This window comes from Chrysemys picta, chromosome 7 (assembly GCF_011386835.1).
Source record: "Chrysemys picta bellii isolate R12L10 chromosome 7, ASM1138683v2, whole genome shotgun sequence".
In the NCBI taxonomy this organism is placed as follows: domain Eukaryota; kingdom Metazoa; phylum Chordata; order Testudines; family Emydidae; genus Chrysemys; species Chrysemys picta.
The window spans coordinates 126,466,896-126,486,951 of record NC_088797.1 but is presented as its reverse complement, the minus strand read 5'-3'; the positions used below and the strand labels follow the sequence as shown (position 1 = coordinate 126,486,951).

General features: G+C 43.0%; 1 protein-coding gene across 23 annotated transcripts in view; it reads right to left on the bottom strand.

Moving 5' to 3' along the window:
• BTRC (beta-transducin repeat containing E3 ubiquitin protein ligase) overlaps window positions 1–20,056 on the bottom strand; it is a 161,789-nt gene that overhangs the window by 83,924 nt on the left and 57,809 nt on the right. For 8 of the 23 annotated variants that reach the window (XM_005289397.5, XM_005289402.5, XM_005289399.5 and 5 more), the window contains one exon: window positions 7,647–7,724. The exons of 13 other annotated variants lie outside the window; for them this stretch is intronic. In XM_005289397.5, coding sequence (XP_005289454.1) covers window positions 7,647–7,724 — 78 coding nt within the window. Of the gene's footprint in view, window positions 1–6,542; window positions 6,677–7,646; window positions 7,725–20,056 lie in introns of all 23 variants that reach the window. 2 more of the 23 variants (XM_065552672.1, XM_065552670.1) reach the window with 1 other exon arrangement.

Here is a 20,056-nt window from a genome sequence, read left to right as displayed (position 1 = left end):
GGCTTTTCCGTGCCATTGTTCAAAATCCCCCTGGGTTTATTTATTTATTTTTCTGACAACTACTTGCTGATCTTAAAAGGTTTAAATCCTTCATTTTATCAGGCTCGTCATTAAGAGAAGATGGCAGCCAAGTGATTTTTCTTTCCATTGACAATTTGTGACATTTCTCCAGCAGCGCGCAAGGTGTTGAAAACCTGGCAGCTGTTACCTCCTGGGATGAAGCTCCTTTTTTATCCTCCCATGACAGTTTAACTCAATGGGTCAGCACCTTTAACGCCGGCAAAGTATCACTGAAGTGGATGGAGGCTTGAATTACTGTTCCCTCCCTAATCAATGTAAACCCTCGCTGCAGGTGAAACTCTTCATCTATAGAGGTGCATGGGGGAGGAAAATGTAATGCCCTGAGCCAGATGGTTTTCATCTTGTTTTTTAAAGAAGAAAGGAACAAGCTAACAAGGGGACAGCTACTTTGTTAGCTTCTTGGCCTCTCTCATGGCTTTGGATCCCCAGGGTTCCAGCCATACAAGAGAGAGAATACAGCAAAACGTAAACACTTCAAGAAATATAACTAGGGGGCTGGCAACACGCTGCTTTCAAAGAGCTGAGCGAGCCCTGTTCAGTGCTTTATTTATCACTGCCCACGTTCTTCGGATGGTAAGTGGACACAAACACAAAGGGCAGGGGGAGTAGACAACACTTGCAATTTACTCAATTACAGAGGAATGCAGAAATGCAGCAAGGCTGACAGCTCCTATTAGCACTAATGTTGGAAGAACCAAGTGGCTTTGATGCCACAAGGCAACCTTTTCATTTTAACTTGGACTTCAGCACAAACATGGTCTTCACCAACACTTTATAATGCTTAATGCGAATTAAAGGCATTTTAGTTTTGCAACCGTTACAGGATGAAAGAAAGCAGTTTTTATAGACTACGAAGTATTTCTATTACTTTGACAAAGCTTTTCACCCAGCGACTTTTTCCTAACATTCGTAATAGTGAGAGATGAACTCAGTATGATACTATAAAATTAACATCACTCCTCCCCCTGCCCCGTCCACTCTCTAGAAGAAGGAAAATTTAACTACAAAATAGCTTGTCTAGATTAAGAGAGGACGCTGCATCACCAGTAGCACCTGTATGCTTCCCTTTATAACAGTCAGTAAGTAGCAGAGACAAGGGACTAAGCACTGCACATCAGAGATTCATTTGGCAAGACGTCCCAAAAAGGAAAGCCACAGACTAAAAACAAAGGTGTCCAATTGCAGCTATCCCCCATCTTCCCATTCCCTTGCTCTTCTTTTGTTTGCCTTCCCTTGTTGTGCTTTGTCTACATTTCGACTTCAAGCTCTTCAGGTTGGGGACCATTCCTGCTTTACCTTCTGAATAGTGCCTAGAGTATGCTTTAGGGGGTGCTGCCCCCATTTACAAAAAAAAAATCATCTCAAATCCACGAGACTGAACTGCAGTAATATTCTATGCTGCGAAGCCGAAGGAGAAAGTTTTTGAAACTGCGGAGGGACTTGGGGAGTAGGCTGGCAGGCAAGGTTTTCTTGACTTCCATCTGGAAGATGATGGAGTCCGGAGTCTGGTTTGCAGCACGACATACATGACAGCAATCCCGCTGCCATCAGCACTTCCCCACAAGGCACCTTTGACACAGCTTTCCCTGCACAAGCCCGCCCACAGAAGGAATCATGGCAGCAAAAGGCACTTCATTATTACTCCATTCAAGAGAAGGAGGGGAGATTTTTAAAACAACCTGCATTGTGCCTGTCTTTTTTAAAGAACAGTGGGGTAATCAAGTTCAGGGCAGCCCTGGACAGCTGCCCTGTGACCTACTCATGTTGACCCCCACTATTCATCACTTTCCTTAGGACTATGAGGGCAAGCTCCCGGGGAGTGACCACCACAATAGACAGATACAAGCCAACAATAATACGGTTCCTGCAAAAAAACCAGATGGCACTGCAATAAATTTACAAATCTGCATTCATGGCTCTGTTTAAAACACCCAGAAGCTAAAAGGCTTGAGGGGCCCCCAGAGAGCTTCACAGTTTCTAAAGGCCAGTTCTCTCCCCAAGACTATTGAGCTCATGTTCTTCACAAATGAAGAATGGAGATGTAGCCCTTAAAATAACAAATGCCTGACCTAATCAATCTAGCATTTGGGTCTAACACTAAATGATAGGCACCGAAAACTAATTATGTTTTTTGGCAAGGAGGTTGAATTAAAATGGAAACACACAGGTTAAAAAGGCACTGAAGCATTTGTGAGTCTTTTTGAAAAGGCTGCATGCGCGCACACATACAAACGCACACGGCTTGAAACAGGAACCTGATTCAATAACTCATGCATTTATTTTTAAAATGAATCAGATTAGTCCCATGTGTGACCTGCCGGTCCATCTGTATGTGCTGGACTTAATGGGCACTCTTCTCACACTTGCTTCAGTTTGAAGTATGAGAGAGATAAATTTAGTTTAATTTTCAACAGATCAAGCTATCCATTTTCCAAATGGACCATCTGGATCAGCCTATTAAAATTAATTTATAACTTTGCAGTGTGAAAATTCGTTTGTTAGCGTAAATAAAGTTGCCAAAAACTTTTGCCACTTGTCATTGTTTTTCTGAGGGCTGTTTTTCTACCTTGACTTTCACTTTACATCTCAACCTTTTATTTGATCATATCAAACAGCTGTCAAAAATAGAACCTTCACATCCTTGCTTCAGAGCGCTGCACAGCTCGCATTTTTTTTGTAATGTTCTTTCCAACAATAGCTTTGATCTCCCACTTTGTTTTCTCCCCTGTTCTAATCCCCATACCTTCTTCCAGGCTGCTCATCATGGATGGAAAGCCCTCCCAGCCCCAGTATGTTAGGCGTCCAAACTACACTCATTCAACTCCCTAACTTCTCACAAAGTCCATTTCAGTCAACCGGAAAATGTCATTTCTTCTAGTAGGAAAGTCCACAGGGCTGAATCAAATGGTCTTCAACCTAGATACAGCTCTGGAAGCAGAACAAGATCTTTAACATTTTTCTGACTGACCTGGAAGAAAACACAAAATCATCCTTGATAAAGTTTGTACATGACAAAAAATTTCAGGGAGTGATAAATAATGAAGAGGATAGGTCACGGATTCCAAGAGATCTGAATCGCTTGGTAAACTGGGCACAAACAATATTTGTTTTAATATGGTTAAATGTAAATATATACATCTAGGAATGAGGAATATAGGCCATGCGTACAGGGCAGGGGACTATTCTGGGAAACAATGACTCTGAAAAAGATTTAGGTGTCATGGTGGATAGTTAGAGAACATGAGCTCCCAGTACCATGCTGTGGCCAAAATGGCTAACGCGATCCAGGGATGCATAAACAAGGGAATCTTGAGCAGGAATAGAGAGGTTATTTTTACCTCTATTTGACACAGGTCAGACCAATGCTGGATTAGTGTGTCCAGTTCTGGTGCCCACAATTCAAGAAGGAAGTTGATAAATTCGAGAGGGTTCAGAGAAGAGCCACAAGAATGATTAAAGGATTGGAAAACCTGCCTTATCCTGAGATACTCACAGAGCTTAATCTATTTATTTTAACAAAGTGAAAGTTAAGGGGTGACTTGATCACAGTCTATAAGTACCTAGGTGGGGAACGAATATTTACTAATGGGCTCTTCAATCTAGCAGAGAAAGGTCTAATATGTTCCAATGGCTGGAAGTTGAAGCTAGACAAATTCAGACTGGAAATAAGGGGTAAATTTTTAACAGTGAACCCTGGTCTACACTTGGGGGGCGGGGAGGGGGGGAAGGGGAAGAGAGGGAATTGATCTAAGTTACGCAACTTCACCTACGTGAATAACGTAGCTGAAGTCGACGTACTTAGATCGACTTACCGTGGTGAGTCGACTGCTGCCGCTCTCCCGTCGAATCTGACTGTGCCTCTCACGGTACTGGAGTACAGGAGTCGACGGGAGAGCGCTTGGGGGTTGATTTATCGCATCTAGACTAGATGTGATAAATCGATCCCCGCTGGATCGATAGCTGCCCGCCAATTCGGCAGGTAGTGTAGACATACCCTGAGAGTAGTTAGCCATTGGAACAATTTACCAAGGGTCATGGTGGATTCTCTATCACTGACAATTTTAAAATCAAGATTGGATGTTTTTCTAAAAGACCTGCTCTAGGAATTACTTTGGGGAAGTTCTCTGGCCTGTGTCAGACGAGGTGATCACAAGGGTCTCTTTTGGCCTTGGAGTCTATGAATCTGACCATCACAGGGCCCCAGCCCCAAAAGAGCCTGACAGCCTGAGATAACTTTCAAAGCAAAGGCTGTGCTTCAGTATAACAAAAAATCAGAGCAGTCAAGTGTAAAGCAATGGAGCAACTCACTTAAACTTATCTACTGCAGAGCACATAAAGACTACACCACCAATGAAACTGACCAATGAATCTGAGCCACGATCTAAAACAGGGGTCAGCAATCTTTCAGAAGTGGTGTGCCGAGTCTTCATTTATTCACTCTAATTTAAGGTTTTGCGTGCCAGTAATACATTTTAACGTTTTTAGAAGGTCTCTTTCTAGAAGTCTATAATATAGAACTAAACTATTGTTGTATGTAAAGTAAATAAGGTTTTAAAAATGTTTAAGAAGCTTCATTTAAAATTAAATTAAAATGCAGAGCCCCCCCGGACCGGTGGCCAGGACCCGGGCAGTGTGAGTGCCACTGAAAATCAGCACGCGTGCCATAGGTTGCCTACCCCTGGTCTAAAACTAAGTCATCATGAGGGGGTTGGATTTGTGGACATTCCTATCAGAAGACACGAAATTCTCAAGCTTGGATAATTTTTCCTAGTTTTCTATGTAGGAAGGTCCACAGATCCCAACAACAGAATTTTATCAGCAGTGTCTCCATCGAGAGAAAGAAAAAAATAAAACTATATACAAACAATAATGACAGAGTTAATTCCTTTTCACTGGGGTACTACTACTGTATGCCACACTTTTTGCTAAATGTTGCTTTAGCTAATTTACAGACCCAATCTGTAGTGTTTTGCGAAGATGAAGGGGGATGAAAGACCAACTGGCCACTTTGCTTCTCTCCTTGTGCAAGGCATAAGATGTTTCCACCCACAAACCAAACCATCATTGCCCCTTATTCAGTGTGCCCTAATACTGGAGGACAGAATAAAACATGGCTATGCATGCCTCTGACATGCTGCACCTAGATTTGGAAACCTCTGACAGTTTCTTGCCCTTCTCTATCAGGAGAGAAAGATTAGTGCGTTTCAATTCCCCAAACTTGCAGGATGACAGAGTCCTACACACATCTAAGGCGTTGCAGCACTTTTCTAACAGGTGCAAAAGCTGCCACCTGGCCAAGAAGTAAGGAAGAAGTTTGGAAATGCTGGCTTCCAAAAGTGAAGTGAAGGGCTCTGCAATGGGATAATCATATTAGGATAGGTGGACACACTGCCTTGAGATAGAGAAGATAAGAAGCCCCCTTTGGAGACAACCTTCTAGGTAGATTTCAACGTCTCCACTTGCAATTTTGGTTTGCTGATGCATTTTTTCAGGAATTTTAGATTCTGAATAGCCTTATCCCTTCTTGAGCCTTTTGGGAACTAAAACAATGGAGTCAGAGCCAGTCCTCTCTCTGATGGAGGGACTCGTTCTACTGACCTTATCTACAGGAGGTACTTGGATGGTTGCTCTTATGTTGGCTCCTGTTGGTGTTGCTGGAGGTTAGGAGAACCATCAATGTGTGTTTGAGATACTTGATCAGTTCTAACAACTATTCTTCCTCAACAAAGTCAAGGACCCGTTTGTCTTATAAGGAGGGAAGACAGTTCTGTGCTGACTGGAGCAGCTTACAGCTAATCTTGCTTTCATGCTGGATTGGTCTGAGTTGGAATCATGCCGATTTCTTGGCATACGCCAAGGCAGAGAAATCATCATTGCATTCCTCCCACCCCACCATGCTGTTGTCCATGTTCTGCTGCTGTATGCACTGACTCGTTGGCTGTATGTAGAAGACAAGGAACCACAAGGAGAGTGACATGCTTTGTAGGAAGCTATGGAATCTTTATTGCTTGGCTGCAGTCTTCTTCCCCTTTTCTGATGAGTCAGCAGGATACAGAAGATGCAGAGGTCCCCATTAACATATCTAATGGTAGGACATTTTCCAGATGAGTGAATCTTTTCCTCTCTCTTCTTTCTGGGCTTGCTCAGCATGCTTATGCACCTTGCGGAAGCAGCAGGAAGGCCTAGAAAACCCCGTGCTCATCTGAAGAAGCAGAACTAAACCAGGAGGCTCTCTGGTGGGGCCCCACAACTCTGCCTACGACAGACAGTTCTGGCTCTGACCCCAAAGCTGCAAGATGGCTGAAGATCAATTGCTAGGATCTGTGGACTCTCCCTCATAGAAAATATGTTGCCTAACATTATGTAAGGGCAGCAGGTTACGGAACGAGAAAGTTAGGAAAGCTGGGGGAGGGGACATGCAACACTGTAATCTGACATCCCTTCTGGGGATCCCACTATACCTTGTATTATCTCTATCTTGTAGATCATAGGCTTCTCACAGCAGGACTGTGCATCATGTACATCACGGATTAGATCACTGACACTTTGCATGGCTGGATCTTGAGCTATAAGACAAGTATTCTTTTCCCCTGAACTGTGGGGAAAAAAATAAGTACTTTTGCAATAAAATCTTATTTTTCCTTTGACAATATTATGGAAGGGATTGATGCCTAGGTATCTATACTGTACCTACTACTGTTGTATTAAAGTACCTAACACATTATAAAATTGACCATAGGGGCACATAGCCAGTTTACAAATCTATGTCCTCCTTTCTCAGCCAGGATGGGGGAACCGCTGAAATGGGTCTTTTGATGGTGCTAGGCAAGTAAACTTTTTTGGGTGGGGTGGTGGGAGGAAAAATTTGCTCTCTTTAAAGGATATTGACGCATTTATTTGTTGAACACCCGGGTGCTCAGTGATGTACAATACATACAGGAAGATACACTCCCTGCTGCGTAGAGCTTAATTTAAATTAAGATGGTAAGGAATTTGTTTTAATATAGAGAAGGGATCAGAAGAGATGTTAAAACTTTTGCGGGCTGCAGGGGCAGAGCAGATCTATAAGGACTCATCTTAAACTTTTCGAGGGAAATCAAAGCAGCTCTGCTTTTAGGTTATTAGCCTGGACAACGGCTCTAAGAAAGCCTACCTTCTAGGTATGGTCATTCTTTGTAAAGCACCTTGAGATTCTTGGATACAAGGTATTGTAGAAAAGCCTAAATGAGACAGCGGGAGTACTACAGACCAAGGCTGGAGAGTTTCCCAATGATTAGCAAGTAAACAAAACTCAGATACAAAGTCCCAGCTGATGGGGCTATACTTGCTCAGAAATGGATATCCCTGTTCATAGTCACAAAAGCCCAACACGTCTGATTTTCCCACATACAATGCTACTTGCCTTCTCCCACTAAGGAGAATGAGAAAGGACTTTCAGGCTCGAGCTTGACAAGTGCTCCAGAAAAAAGTCAGGACCCTAAGCTCAGACTCTAGTTTCCCCAAAGTGTTTTAAGATTCAAACTGTTAGGAAGTTTTATTGTATTTTGAAGAGACCAGTTGCATACCTGTCTAAGTGAATTCTTCTCTGGAATGATCTTCCTAGGGGGCTCGTCATTATTACAGTCTTCTCGCTCTGAGGAATTCTGTGAAAGAAAGCAAGCTTTAATTCAGTTCTTATCCCCAATATTATTCTGTGGGAGGAAAGGAAACTGAATCTTTGCAAGCTACACAAGCTAGATTTTATACACACATGAAAAAGCTAGCCTCAGGTGTAAGCCAACTGGCTTGTTAGGACGAAGACAGAATTTTTCTTATTCTTGATCAATAATGCACCATTCGATAGGTATAGTGGAGAAGTTTGTGTTTGTTTAGGACTTTCCTCTAAAACTGCCAGTACTGACCACTGTTGGAGGTAGGATGCCGAGCAGGTGACTTGACAGCCTGATCTACTATACCACCGCTTATGTCCCTGAACTCCCTACAGTGACTCCTTTTCAAAAGATTCTATTTTGTAAAGAGTAAACGTAACTAATAAATTTCAACGGTCCCCCTATAGTCCAGTAGCTTCATATTAGCAGGAATACTGGCTGACTGCAGAGGAGTTTAGTGAGTCACCAACATTCAGATCTGTCTGGCCCACCTCTAAATTGTGGTGAACCAGGTCATCAAATTCCGTTAGATCAGTGATAGCACCATTCCTGCTATGCCTCTGAGTGTCTTTTTTTTTTTGGCGTGTGCACGCTCTCTCTGTCCAGAAAAGCTGATAGGATCCTGCACTACCACCACCACCACCTATTTGGGACTATAGGGTGTTGAGGAGGAAGGGCGAGCCATAAGAGGCTGCTCCAGAAATGCTCCTCGGCTGATGATGGGCTCAGAAAACTAGTCTGGAGACTTCTGTCTTCTTCACGCTATGGTTTAAGCTACGGATTCCTTGTCTGGGAACAGTGCTATTGTTTATCTAAGGACAGAGGCTTTCCTTGGGACACATTCAGCAAACAATTAACTGGAAAAACAAACAAACATCCTGTCCACATTGGCCAGGGAAGCAATACTAAAACATGGTGGTTGCTATCACAATTTCAACCACCATGTTGATAGGCTAAGGATAGACTGTGTTGTTTGGAGGAATTCTGTACACACAGCTAAAGTCAGTGTTGAACACCACAGTAGTAATAGCCTTTAGGTCACAAACCCCTGCATTCAATACCTCGGAGACTAGTCAGTTTATAAAGGCATAAGGGAAAGTTTTACTAGGGAGAGCTAGGCCAGTAACAGGAAGAGTTTCTGGCTATAGCAGATGGGATCAGGATAGGATTTAAGGTGGAAGTTGCATCCCCTTTATGATCATCACCTCCCAGAATCCTCCTCACATATCCAGATCCCCCTTAGAGCTAGCTCCCAACCCCAAATTTCAGTCACTGGCTGGAGCATCTGTCAGTCAAGGAAGAGCTGGTACACCACAAGCAGTGTGGTCGAGTGGGGACTGTAGAGAGGAAGCAGATTGCAGGAAGCCATCAGTGGAGCAGTGTGTTTGGGTGCCTGCAGCAGGTGCTGTGTGATCAGCAAGGGTCTAGGTAGGTTACAGTTTCTAGTTTCATTGAAGGAGAAGAGAGCGGGAAGATGGCAAGGACATGAGCAAAGTTTGCTGAGAGATGGAAGAGAAGGAAAAAAAAACCCTCAAGGTAAACTGGTCCTGAGGATTCTGAGTAAATCAAGATCTGCAGACAAACTAATGAGCTTTACAAGACACAGAACTCAGGAGGCACAATGAGGTCTGAGCAGCTGTAGTCAGGGTTTTATAATGTAAATCAATCCTAAACAGGCCTGATAACTCGGTAAAACAACCCAAATCTTTGAGAAGTTTTCACACAGGGCCTCAGCTAGGAGAAAGTTATTTGTTAAGTCTGGTTTAGAGAGGGCTGTGAATGCCCAGGTTAAAACTGTACAAATGTGAAAAGGAAATTAAGATGCATCTTTGCACAAACTGCTCTGTACTCATCTGCACAGTTTAATAACACAAGTAGGGATTTCAATTTTGGTACTTCTGAAAACAGATTAATTGCTAGAGATACAGGATTCTGAAGTAATTCCAGGAACTGGTTTTCTTATCTATTTTAAAGATGCATTTTGAATATTCAATCCCCCTTCCCACAATAGCTTCAAAAATCCTATTTTTCCTCAAGTTGTGTGTTTTAGAAAATGGTTATTAAAAGTGAAATCTCATCTTCCCCATGCCTCTCAAACTGCCTTTCAATGTCATTGAGGTTAAAACAATGTCAAAAGCCAGGCAATTCAATGCGGAGGTGAAAAAACAGCCTTTAGCCTGAAATTTCTTGTTATCACAACGTGTCACAAGTTTTCCAGTTTCTTTTTCTTTAAACTAAAGATCTAATTTTAAAAGCGAGCAGAAGACCTTTTTGCATTCATTATCTTTATAGGTGGCAAGGCTACGAGGTTGGCTGAACAAAGACCAGACAAAGACTGCCAAGTGCATATGGTGGTTCACAGCTTGGCGTCTCACCATTCTACAGTACCCACACAGCAGCTCCAATAGCAGACTATTAAAGAGGAGCGCTGCTCATGCACTTTTGTCGGCAAGTAAGTTACGCTTGGTGAAGACAGAATGACTGGAAAGCATTACACTTAAGAAACAAAGCACAGATGTTTCCAACTCCCGCTTATTTCTCAGGAATAGGAAAAATCACCATTCCAGGTGTACTACAAGCCTCCAAATAGTTCAGAAATAGTCATACCTGCATTCAAGTGAATTCCACTTGATAGACCAATGCCCAGTATTAGTCACCATTCAGCTTTCCAGTGGTAAAGTTAGACTATTATAACAGTGACCAGAAAACTACATCTGTACGTGTGTCTCATTGCTGAACAATGCAAGGGAAGTCTGCTCCCCTGTTTGAGGACCAGAATTTTAAGTTTGCTACAGCATGACGAGCGATGCTTCCAGCCACGAGGGAGGATGACAAAAGGCTATCAAAAAGGTGTTTTGCAATCATAGCTCTAGAATGTGGCATTTGATGCTCATATATTAAGATGGTGCATGCATCAGAAATGTCAAAGGTTTGCAGGAACTGCAACTGATTTGTAGCAAAGACAAGATGGAATCTGCTACGGCGAAGGGGTGGGGACAGAATCAGCAGACCGAAAGGCAGGTCACCGCTGAAAACCCAAACAACTTCTTGAATTGGGGCAAATTCTGAAATCCCATTTCCTCTAAGTGTCAGTGCCTTTCTTGGCTACCATCCTTACCAAAACCAGATAGGGCAAGAGAGTGCTTGTGCTGGAATACATGGAGCATCTTCTACAAAGTAGGACTAGCCTGCGTTTTTGCATCGTTCATTGTGCAAGTCCCACAAAGCATTAAGTGGTTAAGTTTCCCATCCCCCTCACCCCTGAGATTATCACCTCTATTTGCACAGATCGAGAAGATAGAGACCACAGGTTTTACACAAGGTCACACAGAATGTCGGTGGCAATGCTGGGAATCGAAACTGGGAATCCTGATTCCCAAACCTCTGCTTTAGTTGTTAGCCCTCCTCTCTAGCCTTCTCCTCTGAGGCCCACATGAAGGGTATTTGCCTTTCATAGTTTATCTGCCCTAAAATGGTAACTGTCTATTACAAGAGACCCTTTCCAAATACAATTTAGATTTAAGACTTCAGCCTGTAACTAACAGGATATAATTCCACAGCATGTTATCATCCCAATAACCACCACAAACTCGTTTCATTATTTGACTCTCCACATGAAGTCCCCACTATCTCAAACACGCCCTGTGTTATACGGCACACAGTCCGAAGGCTAAAGCGTCTGACGTGTGATGACATGCAGTATTTTCTGTATATAACCCATGAAAGCAATACTGGGATTCAGCTGTAATAGATGGATGAATGCACTCGGGCTACCAACTGCACAGGGCTACCTTTAGTACTGCCTTAATCCTCATGGTGGAAATCAGGAACCTGCCAACTGGGCAGTTGTTTTGATGCTGTGTTGCCCAACACTAATTATAAAACAGTACAGATGCAGTCTTCTTCCACATGTGGGGAGGTGGGGCTGGGGGAGAACTGTGTGTCTATGTAAAGAGCACAACTATTTTTTATGCTTTCAAATTCTTAATCCTGTTTGGAGCTGTCAGTGGGGGTTAATGGAAGCCTTGGATAGGAGAATTCCAATCTGGTTGGCAGATGGATAGGTTGGTTATAGCTGCATAACTATGTCTTGCCTGCAGGCACAATTCAGAACACTGTTAAAGCAATATAAAGTCTCTGTCAAGCTGAACCATTTGGATCAGTAGCAAGGAGAAATAATAATAAAAAAAAGGAGTTCATTTCTGGGCCTTGCACGTTTATGCTAGTATGCAGAAACTGATTAATTGTCATCGTGTGCTGGTCTGCTATACCTCAGATTTCTACTTCTGGAGTAGATTTTGCATGCTAATGTAATCATTCTCCCTCTTGAGACATTAGCAAATAATCAAATGAAAAACAGGATCATAATTTACTGAGATTCGGGCAATTCTCTATGCAAATTTGACTTGTTATTGCTGCTGCCTCGTTAATCTGAATGCCTTTGACAAACTCCTTTGATTTATGAACTCATGACAACTCCAATGTGTATATATTTTGCTAGATTGACATTATCATTAAGAGTGGGTGGACTGAGCTAACATGAATGGCTGATTTTATTCGCTGGTGTCTGCTGCTCAACAGCTGAGCATCTACTTCTCACAAGCCCCTGAGCGCCAGGCTCTTCCCATCTACCCATCCATTCATCATCTCGATGTTAATTGGCCCAGGCTTTAAGCAAATTTTCAACACGATTTAAAGGCACGATGACACTGATTACTGACCCTCTGCCATACGGTGCCTATTGATTAACCTGACAGAGATGATGTGCTTGAGGGAAACTAGGTGTGCGTGGACCTCAGGGGGGGAAAATGTATTGTTTATGCAGGCAAAACACTTGTCATTATCCCAAAGGCCAACATTTGTGCAGCACTGGCCCTTAAAACAAACTATTGCTTTAACATTTGCATCCAATACAGAAAGCACTTGCTTGCTTTGCAAAAAATATTATAAATGCATTAGGTGCCAGTCTGTATTTTAATAGAGCTCTCAGACAAATAGATCCCTTCCAATCAATTAACACTTGTTCTAGCCAATGTGAGTGTACACATACATGTTTGTTGAAATGCAAAGCTAACGCTGGGTGGGTTGTTAATGACATAAGCATACCCATTGCAAGGGAGTGAGGACTTGTCTTGTCTTCACTACTGCGCTAAATCGGTGCCATTGCGATCGGTGCAGCAGCATCGATTTAGCGGGTGTGGTGAAGATGTGATAAGCTGATGGGAGAGCGCTCTTCTGTCGACATAATTAACCCACCTCAACGAGCGGTGGGAGCTATACACCGCGTTCAGTTACGTCGCTCAGTGCGATGGCTTTTTACACTCCTGAATAACATAACTGACGTCGACTAAAGCGGCAGTGTAGACAAGGCCTGAGTCTTCTTGGGCACATCAGTTCCATTAGTAAAGAAGGGAAGCACCGTGTCCAACCTGAGATGAGATTAGTGGCTAGTCCAAGAACAACCTGGATGTCAAATTTAGCTGTCCAGATATTTTTATAGCCATCTTTATACATTTTTAACATTAAGCAGTGAGATGTTTTATTTTCCCTCCCTCCAGAACAAGCTCCTCCGAGGAACCTCCACTTTCCGTGTGTCACGGAAGTAACGGATTCCATGACTTTCTGTGACTTTTGAAGCAGCCGGCGTGGCTGGCTCAGGGGCTGCCTGAACACTCGGGGGGAGGAGCGGGGGGGCGCGGGGAGGGAAGCTCTCCAGAAGCAGCTGGCATGACCCTGCAGCTCCTGACCTAGGTGGAGGGGCCAGGGGGATCTGTGCGCTGTCCCTGCTTGCAGGCACCGCCCCCGCAACTCCAATTGGCTGTGGTTCCTGGCCAATGGGAGCTGCGGAGCCGGAACTCCTGGCAGGGGCAGCGCGCAAAGCCCCCCTGGCCTTCCCTCCGCTTAAGACGGGGTGGCCAATCTGTGGCTCAGGAGCCACATGTGGCTCTTCAGACGTTAATATGCGGCTCCTTGTATAGGCACCGACTCGGGGGCTGATGCTACAGGTGTCAACTTCCCAGTGTGCCAGGGGGGTGCTCACTGCTCGACCCCTGGCTCTGCCACAGGCCCGGCCCCCACTCCATCCCTTCTCACCCCCTCCCCTGAGCCTGCCATGCCCTCGCGCCTCCCCCTCCCCCCCAGAGCCTCCTGCTCGCCAGGAAACAGCTGATCGGGAGGTGCGAGGAGGGAGGGGGAGGCGCTGATCGGCGGGGCTGCCAGTGGGTGGGAGGCGTTGGAAGTGAGGGGGTGGGGGGCTGATGACGTATTACTGTGGCTCTTCGGCAATGTACATTGGTAAATTCTGGCTCCTTCTGAAAGTGAAAGCTGACCTCCTGTGTCTGGTCCCTTATAAAGGTCATCGAACAGTAGTTGAGCCCCACTAAAGCACGTTGGGGAATGTGCATACTTAGCCATGGGTACTCTTATCCAATCACCGGACACTGCACTTGGGTGAATCAAGAGGGAACACTTTAACAAGGTGAATACATCAGCATTCTGTCTGCTGATTGGTGTAATTTACAAGGAAAATGAAGAAGATGACCCATTTTCCCACCAAGCTCCAGGTTATATTTGCCAGTCAGTGCATATTGTTTTCTGTTCAAATTCAGGCCAGCAGCTCGCCTGGCAGACAGGAAGTTTCACTTGTTCAATCTGGATTTTTGGTTGTCCCACGATGGCAGAAAATAGGATTTTTCCTAGCTTGCATCAGCCTGTGGGAATAGGTGAAGTGATGGAAGAGATGGAAAAACTGGCCTGAAATATTTTGTGCCTCTGCCAGCCAGAATATGGATTTAAAAAGAGGGAGGAAGAGGAATAAGTGATAGCAAAGGCCCTACATTCCCTTTCCAATAACCTTTGTAAGTGATAGATGAGTCCAAGAGCATTGTTATTGTTTAGGGACTGTCGGCATCCTGATTTTATAAATGCTGTGTGTCAGTTTATAAACATCTCAGCCATTTCAAACAGTGCTAGGATGAAACCTGGCACAGCCATCCTCAGACTGCAAGCAATATTTTAGTTTTAAAATTATAGCCTGAACACCGTTTAACACATTTAGAGCTGTTCCTGAGTGGCACAACATGCTCGGATTCATGCTTATTTGACTAGTCACTACCCCATGTAAAGCAAGTCCTTAAAGTGAACTAAGTTACCGTGAGGAAAACAAGTATGAAAAGGGCAAGTTTAAAAGCCATACCCTCTACATGCTCAGTAAATAAAACAAACGACAACTGCAACACACAGGGAGATCTACAACAGTGAAATGCAGAGGTACGGATTATACCTCAACCATCTTTGGCATATGCAGCTCTGAACATTCATTGCTACGAGATCCTCTTTGAAGACATTGTAAATTGCAGTATGTAGGCACAAGGGGGTGACTTAAGCATGGAATGACTGAATTACGTTTCCTTGCTCTTGAACATTTAAAGTTAAGTGGTATTTTTGCCAGGGGTTTATGTTTAATTATTAGAAGGAAGGAGATATAGGGAGGAGAAGTGGGACGAGGGGGGCAAATTGATGCTTTCATTCCCCTCTTTTGCAACCATTAATGTTAAAGAGAAAGACACAAGTTAAGCTGGCTCAGAGTCAGGTGTTTGATTTCTTAGACTGTTCAGGACAAGGACAGTTTGTGTATTTGTACAGCACCTAGGACAACGGGGCCCTGATCCATGACTGGGAAGGGTCCCTTAGATGCTATCATAATACAAACCATTTTAAAAGGTTTGAGCAATTTAGCAATTTTTAATATCGATCTCATAGAACTGGAAGGGACCTTGAAAGGTCATCGAGTCCAGTCCCCTGCCTTCACAGCAGGACCAAGTACCGTCCCTGACAGATTTTTGCCCCAGATCCCTAAATGGCCCCCCTCAAGGACTGAACTCACAACCCTGGGTTTAGCAGGCCAATGCTCAAACCACTGAGCTATTCCTCTCACCCCATTAAAGGTAGGAAAGTATAAATAGAGTTCAGCCTGCACTTATAATACATTCCACATACAAAATTACCCCCAAAATTTGATACAATTCTACCCCCAAATACCCAGAAGTAGACTTTATATATGTTTTCCTTGCTTTGTATTCAACCCAATAAATGCCAGATTAGAATGAATGTCTTCCCACAGCAACATGGCATATCAAAACTTCGAGAAATTAAGGAGAATTTTCAGACCAAGTTATTCTTTTAATTAAATCAGTTATTAATTTATTAGAAAGAAGAAGGTTAAGTTGTGGGATGTCTTAACACTACCAGCAGAATAGAGAATTTGATGCAACACATAGATCTTTAAAAGCCAGTGCAAATATTTATCAAAGATATTATGAAACAATGAAATAGTTTCAACAATATTAAGTTTGTTTTAACATAAACAGGGATCCAGGTGGTGGGAACACACTATTCATGGGAATTTAAATAGCTAGTTTCGCTTAACCATAAATTTCTCAAAACAGAGTAAAAATATGGCTAATGAGAACACTCTTTCCATGTTCCCTGGGAAGCAGCTTCACATTTCTGTTGTATGAATTTAAGAGAGTCAACAGTGGTAAATTTGTTTTTAATATTCAAGCCTTCAAGCCAATTGGCCGAAGGCCCTTTATATTCCAATTTTTGTTGGTGCCTTATTTACACAAGCATTACATCCGGACAGCCTTTGAATATAATTTTACGTGGATTAAGGAAAGAACATTTGCTTCTGCTAATCAGGACATCTGGTTATTTTTGTAACTCCCAGACATCTGCATTAGGCAGCGCTACTTCCCCATTCTTCATAACAAGGTTAGAGCAAAAGAAACCTTAAGGGTTCATGTTGACACCCCCTGCTCTGCCAGGGTCTGCTTTAGAATCTTTCCTGAATGATAAAATCAATTAGTACCTTGGCAGGTGTAAGTGTGGCATTTACAGTTTGCATTTTGTATTTCAAGTTTTCTATGGTATATCAAGACAATCTACATCTTTTTAGGATCCAAAAACCATTTTTCCAAAGTGCACATGTACCTACGTGTGTAATGCTGATTCAATTCATGCTAGCAATAACATAGGGTAAACTTCTGAAGACCAGACAAGTGAACTTATCAAGGACTGGCCTTGAGGGTATTTTTGTACTATGCAGTCATCCTCTGCTTTGGTCAGTCTCACTCCAGTGTCTTATTCTGTGCACTGGCCTCCCCTTCCCTCCCCCAACAAACCAGCTTTGTCCCCACTCTCTAGGACAACCTTAACGATTTCTCTGATCTTTCAAATTTCTGTTAATATGTCCCACCATCGATTTCAGCTTTAGTTAATCTGTCTTTAAGATTGGAAAATATTGCCACGCACAATTCATGGAGGCAGATTTATCAAGAAACAGAAGCACTTCAAAAGGGAAGGGGGAATCAAATGATTTGGCTCGGTTCCTCACTGGTTTGCTTTACTGCATTCCTTCATTTGATGAACACAAAAATGCATTTTTAACACTGAATTTCAGCATGTGAAAACACCAAATTTTAGGATCAGTCACTTTCATTCTGTTTTTTGTTTTGTTTTTATTTGTTTGTTTAATATGAATCAAAGCTTTTACTCGTGCTTATCTATTCTTGAACCAGCTGCTTTCTTGATTTTCCCCACACGGGGGGAAAAATATCACAGTCAGACATTAAAGATTGTGCACATAAGCTAACATCCCAAAGAGGTGTCAAAAACATATTTCTAGTACTAACAAGAGTTAGCGAGAGCCAACAGGTCTGGGGAGAGGGTTTTTTTTTTGAACTTTTTATTTATTAAAATTCTCTAGACACAGGTTAACTTTCTTCGCTCAATATTTATTATGGCTTCATCTGCATGGGAACTGCAAGTGCTTTGATAAATGGACTAAGGTTGGCTAGTTTCACAGTAGATTCTGAGTCCTTTGCTGAAGCACTACTTTCTAAGGATATGTCTACACTTAACACACTACAGTAACTCTACACTACAACAACTCTACACTTAAAACACCACCGCAGTGCTTCATGTGGACACTTACTACAGCAATAGGAGGGGTCCTCTCATCGCTGTAGGAAATCCATCTCCATGAGAGGCAGTAGTTTCAGTTCACCTAGTGCTGTCTAAATGGGGACTTAGATCAGCTTAAGGACATTGCTCAGAGGGGTGGATTTTTCACACCCAAGTGATGTAACTAGGTTGATCTATTTTTCTAATGTAGACCAGCACTAACTTCCTACAGCAAAACCCCTCAGCAAGGAAAAATAAAGCCTCACTTGTCCCAATACTAAAAGTCCTGTCGCACCATGATTGTCTCCGGCCTTTTTTATTTTGATTTTAGTCTCCCCACTTCCAGTTCTCCCAAAAATAGAGACAAAAACGCTGCTACTAGTCATCATCTCTTCTCCTCGAACCCTTTGGCTGGCTTCTTAAATCCAAAAGCATGAGCTTCAAGCTCATCATCCTCACCATACACCCCTCGATAACCTTACCCCTTCTTTTAGTCTCTGCTCTGATTTTCTCCCCGGATGCTCAACTTCACACCTTCATTCATGTTGCCCCCTGAAACAGAGAAGTGACTTGCCCAAGGCTGCAGTTCAAGCTACTGGTGGGAAAGGTACAAAGCCCCAAACACCTGACTCCCAGGCACTGCTCTAACCATTAGACCACATTCCTTCCTGGAAATAGTTGATTAAATAAAAGTGGTTCTCTACTCTAAATGTACTTCCTTCCCAGTAATAACCAAGAATAACGAAGTTATATTTGCTAAGATGGACATAAGAGGCCCATCCAACCTTGGAGTATGGGTCAAACTTCGCTAACTTCTAGTACATTATTATGTATTCATTTCTACACACTACCAACGACAAACTCATTGTAAAGATGCAGGTGTCTAAATGTGCCTCAGTCTTCTGAGCAACATCAAACAGCTAACGTACCCCTTCTAATGAAACAATGGAAAATGAGGGTGCGGGACTAGAGATCGGCTGTATAATGTCTGGCTAGCCAATATTATTGTGCTGGAACAATGGCTGCAACACAAGGAGCAAAGCCCAGGGGCTACTCTGATGCTTTGACGTAACCAAATATGCACGAAATAATGAAACACCCCTATAGAACACTTAAATTAAAACCCCTGCTACTGGGTTCGGCCATAAAAAAACCCAACATTGAAACAGCACTCTCTTGAGGGGGCGTTCAAAGATGCAATTGCACATCTCGCTTCCCTGACTGGGGACGAAGAGTTGTCACTGCTGCAGTGACTATAAAATGAGGTGAGTAATAGAGCAACCAAAGAATGAAGGGTAAGGGCGTGTGTATGTAATAGCTCATATTCAGATACCTTGGGGCTAGTTTCTAAAGGAAATTATACAGCTCTAGGCCATTGGCTATTGAGATCCACTATTCACAGCCTTTTGCTAGGACATGAATGGCTTATTAAACCTACAACATATCTGTTTTAGTTAACTTCTTGGTGGGGAGGGGGCCAGGAAACAAAATGTACTTAAATGCTGTGTTTTTTTTTCCCAGGCTGAATGCCTTTCATCCAATAAGACATTCAAAGCAGTGACCCAGCAAATGGATTGAAAAAGCAATCTTCCGTCTCAGTGCCACATTATCATTCCTATTCCGTATTCTTGGTGAGATATCTCAATCAGCTGGATGTGTGTGTAAGTGACAGCGCAGCCCATTGCTGGGTTAATTAAACATTTGACTTTAACACCCTCCCCATCATTAAGCAAATAAAAACAGATAATTCAAACTGCACTTCATCCGCAGGGTACACAACACACATGTCAAAATTAAGAGAGTCCAAGGCCCCTGGGGAGTTCTACTCGGGAGGTAATCAGTTTAAATCTTATCTGGTTTATCAATTATTCTATTGATTAAAGTGGGGTGATTATACAAAACTCCTTTTTGCCACATGGGATAGATGTCAGCAGAGCAGCACAATGCAGGGAGGCTCAAAACTCAGTTAAAAGAGATGGACAGATGTAGAAGAGTTGATTAGTACATGCTGGGGATCTGCAGATGGAAGAACTGATTCTTTGTTTTAGGCAAGTGAACTGAAGTGCTCCTCGTCACTTTCCTTAGCTAATGTAAAAACAGATTTATACACTGAAAGTTCAACACGTTTTCTAGGGCTGTAAACTGAAGACCGCGTGCCTGATATTTGAAACATGTTTCATAGATGCACGTCCTAAATATATTCTACAGCCATGTTTGGCTAACTTGGACAAACCTTGACCCAATCTGGCTGCATCAGTCCTTTCACAACTTCTCTATTGCACATAGGTACTGACACAGCACCCCCGCTATCCCCATCCTTTGTTTCCCCTACACAACTCTGCCCATGCACCACAGGCTCTTCA